This window comes from Chelonia mydas, chromosome 1, assembly GCF_015237465.2.
Source record: "Chelonia mydas isolate rCheMyd1 chromosome 1, rCheMyd1.pri.v2, whole genome shotgun sequence".
NCBI classification, from domain to species: domain Eukaryota; kingdom Metazoa; phylum Chordata; order Testudines; family Cheloniidae; genus Chelonia; species Chelonia mydas.
Window position 1 is genome coordinate 6,403,334 of NC_057849.1, and position 7,270 is coordinate 6,410,603.

The 7,270-nt window shown below is 46.8% G+C and overlaps 2 protein-coding genes across 2 annotated transcripts; both read right to left on the reverse strand.

Annotated features, from left to right (window-relative positions):
• Positions 1-280: 280 nt before the first annotated feature.
• Positions 281-1,249, reverse strand: LOC102931277 (olfactory receptor 51G2). Its single transcript, XM_007053403.3, has one exon. The coding sequence runs from the start codon at positions 1,214-1,216 to the stop codon at positions 281-283; it is 936 nt and encodes a 311-aa protein (XP_007053465.2). The 5' UTR covers positions 1,217-1,249.
• On the reverse strand, positions 1,244-2,461 carry LOC119565307 (olfactory receptor 51G2-like; the record flags this gene model as incomplete). The annotated part of the gene is made up of 2 exons (XM_037889809.1): positions 1,244-1,256; positions 1,941-2,461. Coding segments are annotated over 2 exons (534 nt in total), but the record flags the coding sequence as incomplete, so codon positions are not given.
• Positions 2,462-7,270: the final 4,809 nt, after the last annotated feature.

Genomic DNA, 7,270 nt, shown 5'->3' on the forward strand with positions numbered 1-7,270 from the left:
ACTTTTGACCGTATAGATCATTGTTGCAACCAACGTCCCACAGTGGCACCAAAACTTGGACAAAGGAGGTCAAATAAGGTGTATATAAAAAGGTTGTAATTTGCTGGTTATGATTATGCTGTCTGTATGTGGGTATCATTTTGTATTTGAAGTTATGAATATTAGCTAGGTACTTGTATCTCAATATGTTTGATTCTAAAAAGCATTAGTGAAGCATTTGGTCAGCTTCTTGATTTTGTCTCCCTTTACCAGCGCTGGAGCTGGGTGATGAACTGACCCTTCACTTGATGAACACCCTGATTATCCTTGCACAAAGGTGTTTGCTTTTCAAGCTGTACACAATTGGATTAATCAGGGGTGGGACAAGCAGGGAAAAGTATCCCAAAAAAACCTGAAGTAAGGGAGAAGAGCCCTTCCCGAATCTGTGTATCACAGACAGGCCAATCTCTGGTATGTAGAAGAGCAGGACGGCGCAGAGGTGGGAGATACAGGTGTTCAAGGCCCTGAGGCACTCTTTGGAGGATGCGACACTCAGCACTGTTTTGAGGATCATTATGTAAGAGAGGAAGATGAGCAGCGAGTCCAACCCCATTGTTAGGAGTTTAGCTAACAAGCCATAGATGCTGTTGACACTGATATCCGAACAAGCCGTCTTCATGACGTCCTGGAACAGGCAGTAGGAATGGGAGAGGACATTGGTGCGACAGTATTGGAACCGTTTCAGGAACAAGGGGAGTGGGAATACTATGACCACCCCTCTTAGCACAAACACCAGTCCCATCTTGGGTATTCTTGGCAGGGTTACGATGGAAGCATATCTCAGTGGATTACAAATTGCAATGAAGCGGTCAAAGGCCATCAACAAGAGCACGGAGGACTCAAAGCATTGAAATGAGTGGATGAAGAACAGCTGGGCAAAACAGGCATTGAGGCTGATCTCCCTAGAGTTAAACAGGTATATGCCCAGTATCGTTGGTATGGTGGCTATGGATATGCCAAGCTCTGCGACGGCCAACATGGAAAGGAAAATGTACATGGGCTCATGGAGGCTTGGTTCAGTTTTTATAGTGAACAGAATGACTGAATTTTCTACTATTGAAATAACATACATGAAGCAGAAGGGGATAGAGATCCAGAGATGCATGTCTTCCTGCTCAGGTAGCCCAGTCAGAAGGAACACTGCAAATTGAAATTTGGTGTCATTGACAGCTGACATAATGTACTGTGAAGGTCCGGAGAGTTTTCAGCTTTCCTTCCTAAAAGAAAAAAGAACAGGAGACTAGATGATATTTAATGAAAAATCTTTCTGGTCTCAATGCAAGTCTAGAGATGCCCAGGAGCTCAAGGTAGATCAGCAAAAATATACTCTTGGATTTACACCAATGATAGGAAGATAGATATTGCCAGATTGGATCAGATCAAGCCCTGCAATGGGCAGCTATGAGATAACCTACTCCAAGGGAAAGTTTCCCAAAGACACAGCCTAGTTAGACATATTCTGTGGTGTAAATCAGGAAGGTGTATAGCCCTACTAAGACTTCTTTTAAAAAATCCTTCCTATTGTAATTGAATTTTTTGGTTACCCATAGAAACATCCAATCCCTCTTTGAATCCGGGTAAGATCTTGGCCCCATCGATATCTTGTAGCTGTTAAGTTCCGCAGCCTTTTTGACAACTGTGTAATTTTAAAATGGTTTCAGAGTAACCGCCGTGTTAGTCTGTATTCGCAAAAAGAAAAGGAGTACTTGTGGCACCTTAGAGACTAACCAATTTATTTGAGCATGAGCTTTCGTGAGCTACAGCTCTCTTCATCGGATGCATACTGTGGAAACTGCGGAAGTGAAGAAACAGATCGACAGAGCCAGAAGAGCTCCCAGAAGTCACCCACCACAGGACAGGCCCAACAAAGAAAACAACAGAACGCCTCTGCTGAGGGTGACGGCTGGTGGCGTTCTGTTGTTTTGATGATCATCACATAAGAGAGGAAAATAAGCAGTGAGTCCAACCCCATCTGGAAGAGTTTAGTAAACAATCCATAGATGCTGTGGACTGTGATATCCGAACAAGCCATCTTCATGACCTCCTGGTACAGGCAGTAGGAATGGGAGAGGACATTGGCATGACAGTATCGGAACCGTTTCAGGAGAAAGGGAAGTGGAAATATTAGGACCATCACTCTTAGCACAGACACCAGTCCCATCTTGGCTATTCTCGGCAGGGTTAAGATGGAAGCATATCTCAGTGGGTTATGGATCGCGATGAAGCGGTCAAAGGCCATCAGCAACAGCACAGAGGATTCAATGTATTGAAGCAAATGGATGAAGAAGAGTTGGGCTAAATAGGCATCGAGGCTGATCTCCCTAGAGTTAAACAAGTATATGCCCAGTATCGTCGGTATGGTGGTTATTGATAAGGCAAGGTCTGTGAGGGCCAACATGGAAAGGAAAATGTACATGGGCTCATGGAGGGCTGGATCTGTTTTTATAATGAACAGAATGACTGAATTTCCTACTATGGAAATAACATACATGAAACAGAAGGGGATAGAGATCCAGAGATGTGCGTCTCCATGACCAGGTAGCCCAGAGAGAAAGAATATTACAGATTTTAATTTGGTGTCATTGACAGGTGACATAATGTACTGGGCAGGTGCTAGGAGTTCTGAAATGTCCTTCCTAAAAGAAAAGTAAGAGGAGATTAGATGATATTAGCAAGAAATTATTCTGCCCTCAGTGCACGTCTGCGGACTCTGAGAACTCAAGGTCGATAAGCAAAAACATACTGTTGGATTTACATGGTTCTGATTAGTCAGACTGGATCAGACTTGTAATCCATCTGCCCCAGTAACCAGTGGCCATGTCGAGATGCTTCAGAGAAGGTGGAAGAAGCCCTGAAATAGGCAGTGATGAGATAAGCTCCTCCCAGGGAGTTTCCCCCTGACACCCACTAGTTAGACATATATTGTGGTGTAAAGCCATTGTACTTTAGAAGATACAAACATAAGAATGCCACACTGGGTGAGAGAAAAGGTCATCTAGCCCAGGATCTTGTCTTCGACAGTGGCTTATGCCAGGTGTCCCAGAGGGAATGAACAGAACAGGCCATCATCAAGTGATCCATTGTCTATGAATTTATGTAGATCTCTTTTGAACCCTGTTAAACACTTCACACAGACAGCCTTTCTGGCCCTCCACTACTGAGTGTGGCCCCTTGTATCATGGCATGTGTGTAAATACATGGCAAGTATATGATAAAAACAGTCGTATTTATCTGTCCTGCACTGAAGCTATTTTTAAATGTGTTGTCATAAATATAAAGGGAAGCATAACCACCTTTCTGTATACAGTGCTATAAAATCCCTCCTGGCCAGAGGCAAAATCCTTTCACCTATAAAGGGTTCAGAAGCTAAGGTAAACTTGCTGGCACCTGACTGAAAATGGCCAATGAGGGGACAAGATACTTTCAAATCTGGATGGGGGGAACAAAGCTTTTGATCTGTCTGTGTGATCCTTTTGCCGGGAATAGATCAGGAATGCAGCCTCACAATTCCTGTTAAGTTAGTAAGTAATCTAGCTAGAAATGCTTTAGATTTCCTTTTGTTTAATGGCTGGTAAAATAAGCAGTGCTGGAGGGAATGTATAGTCCTGTTTTTGTGTCTTTTTGTAACTTACAGTTTTGCCAGGAGGGATTCTCTATGTTTTGAATCTGATTACCCTGTAAGGTATTTACCATCCTGATTTTACAGAGGTGATTCTTTTACCTTTTCTTTAATTAAAATTCTTCTTTTAAGAACCTGATTGATTTTTCATTGTTCTTAAGATCCAAGGGTTTGGCTCTTTCCCTGTTCTTTGTTAAATGCTTGGTGGTGGCAGCATACAGTTCAAAGACAAGGCAAAGTTTGTAGCTTGGGGAAGTTTTTAACCTAAGCTGGTAGGAATAAGCTTAGGGGGTCTTTCCTGCGGGTCCCCACATCTGTACCCTAGAGTTCAGAGTGGGGAAGGAACCTTGATCTGTGTTTTATAGCTTTATTATATGAATTCTTTTTTTCTCCACTCTTGACAGTCCACGTTATGCAACTGCCTCTTTCTAGTCTCTAGGATAAATTCTTAGGGTCAGGTCCTTAATTCAATAACAGTGATATCAACAGCTTCACGCCAGACTTTCATGTATAAATTCAATCAGAACTGGGCTCTATTAACTCACCCTTACCAAAAGCTTCCAGTGATACACTCTGACCCCCAAGAATGCCTCCAAGAGAAGCTGAAGGGCTTTGCTTGGCCAATGTTGACGGAATCCAGAGACTTTGATCATCCTACAGGCTTCTTTTTATTCCCCCCGGGACCTCCATCATCTCCCCATGCAACGGTCTGTAGATATTTGAAAATTACAACCTGACACTGACAGTTATTTCAGCTGGGCAGCAGAGGAGTTGACATCACAAATGGGTCAATCCTGCAAACCCTGGTACTGCACTTATATCCACTTGAGTGTACTAGTTACTTCAGCCATGGTGACTGGGCTCAATTACTCACAACTACTCTACCACTCTCCTTCCCTGCACCTCAGCTAAACTCTTTGCTGAAACACAGACCAGCGGTTCTGGTCTCTCATGGCTTTTTGGAAAGTCTTGCACAAGCCTTGCAGAGTTATTGAGTGCATGACTCTGAATGTAAGTGTTAGAAACAGCTTCTAGTCAGGTACCAGGAGACAGTATCACAGAACTGTTCACTGAACAAAGAGTTAATAGCACAAACCCATTGCAAACAGTATGTGGAGCGCTTCTGAAACACTTTCTAAAGCCAAAGCCATTAAGCAGTAAAGTTACCCCTGCTCCTTCCTGCAGAGATTCTAACAACTCTGCTGCTGGCTTTCAATATACAGGCATGTCATGAAAGTTGGGTTTGTAATATTTGTATGAAAATGAATAGTTTTGGCATAACATTTACACTTCTGTACCTTAGTACACACATGTCAACCACAGGTGTTGAACCCACTCAGACCTGCTCGGCAAGCAAAGTTGACACACAGTGTGCTGTAGCCCAGGGCCCTGTCTGAGGGTGGGAGAATGGAGGGATTCCATCCCATGAGCAGGAAGGCTACAAGACCTGACATTTGGAACTCAGAGACCAGAGATGGGGAAGAGATGCTGGTAGCCCTGTAACTATAGGGCAAAAATATGCCCTCTTGGACCCGTTACCACAAAGCAATGAACCTCTGAATTCCTGAGTTCACAATCAAGACAGAGAATAAAAGCTTTGCAAATGCATGTGCTGATTAAATTCCCAGGAGCAAATAAACCCGAGGCGATTTGGGAACTAGTCACTGACATTCTGTGGGGTCTCCTGTCACTCAGCCCATGGCAGGATCGGGCCCAGAGCACACGGAACCTCTAGAAATGGGACCCCTAGAGAAATCCTGACTCGGGGCATCAGGGTTTTAACACTCCAAGCTCCAGTTTCTATGTACCTTGAATAACGCACTGAGCACCGTGGGAACGTGCAGGGGAGGGGTGCTCAAGCTACCTAGTGCTGCCTGTCCTCCTGCCCCTGTTTCTGAGTCACCCCGACAGCCCAGCGGAGTTCACTGTGGTGGCACAGAACATCTTCACATTTGAACAGCTTCCAGCCTTTCCCCTTCACTTCACATTGTAAAGATAGAGAAACCTGCCAACGTACCCAATTCCTGCTAGAAGGGGAGCTCCTGACACCAGAGGTCGTCACCCTAAAGGACAAGGAGTCATTGGAGATGTTGCATAGGCAGCAGGCCGTATCTGTTCAGACAGGGAGGCAGGTGTCTTTATGAAGCATGCCTGCACATTCCCCTGGGGGGAACTTGCCTCAGGGAATCTCAGCTGCTTGGCTTCCTGTGCACGAACTTTAACCCCCAATGGCCAAGTGCAGGAGGCCAAATCACAGGGGATGTGCGGTGATGCTACTTAATTAGACTGTAGTGTCAGCTCCGCAGCAGGCTCTATTCCTGGAATCCGGGCTGGTCATCACTGTTCATATGATTCTGATTAGTGACATGGCCACTTCGAGGGCGGCTGAATGGTAACAGTGATGCCATCACAGCTGTGATCTTGCTGAAATAAAAGAAAAGAGAGTAATACTATGGGGCCTGATTTCTCCCTGGCAGCCCCCTTTCCTGCATTACAAACCCAGGGTGCAGGCCAGGGAAGGGAAGGAAGATTCCACAAGGGTCCCCACATAGCAATTTTCCTCATTTCTTTCAGTAGGGGAGGACCCTTCCCTTCTCCATGAGGAACAAGGAATAAGGATGAGGATTTTGGAGGGGCTTGTGGGAGTCTCACGGGGATGCCGGGAGTTTCTGCACAGTCACCAGACCTGTGTTTCCAAGTCATTGCAAAGAATGGACTAACAGACACAGGAGCCTCATCTTAGACTGTCTGGCTGGTAGAAAGCAGTCTGAGGGCAAAGGTCAGCTTCACACCTTGACCCTATAACACACTGAGCACAGAACACTGTGGTGACAGGGCCCAGGCTCACACGGGTTTCAGCAAGAGCTGCTTCCACAAGAAAGGGGGCAAACAGACTGAAAGATGCTCTGAGAGACACAGGGAAACAAGTCTGTGTCGAAGCAGGGGTGAAGCCATGGGTGGGCCTTGTGGGGCCGGGCCCATCTATTTATCATCCAAGCCCAATCCACCAGCTGGGACTCCCGATTCCAGCTTGGTGCCCAATTGTATCCCTCTCCAGCTGGTGCGGAGCGCTGATTCCCTGGTCTCTTGCCCCAGATGGGGGTGTGCCTTGTGGGGGTGGGTTTGGGCCAGTAGTGGATCAGCCACTAGTCCTGAGCCAATGGTGTCACCCTGCTGGGCTCCAGTGGACAAAGATGAGGGGTTCAGGGTGTGGGAGGGGGCTACGGGTTGAGGCAGGAGGTGGGTGCAGGAGAGGGTGAGGGCTCCAGTTGTGGGTGTGGGCTCTGGGGTGGGTGTGAGGATGAGGTGTTTGGAGTGCAGGAGGGGGCTCAGGGCTGATGGTTGGTGTAGGGGTCTGGGGGGAGTTAGGGTTCAGGAGCAGACCGGGGATTGGGGTGCAGGACCTGGGCAGGAGTAAGAGTGCGCAACGGGGCTTAGGGCTGGGGTAGGGGGATGGGGTGCTCGGTACTGACCTGGGGCAGGTCCCGTTTGGTAGGGGGTGCAGGTGGGTCCACACGGCCCTGCGCTTGCCTGCAGGTACCAACCCCTGCAGCTTCGGAAGTAGCTTGCAGTGACACGGCTGTAGTCGGGAGGCGGGGGATGGCAGCTCCC

Coding starts and splice junctions, on each gene's coding strand:
- LOC102931277 (XM_007053403.3), bottom strand. CDS start 1,216: ATGTCAGCTGTCAATGACACCAAATTTCAATTTGCAGTGTTCCTTCTG.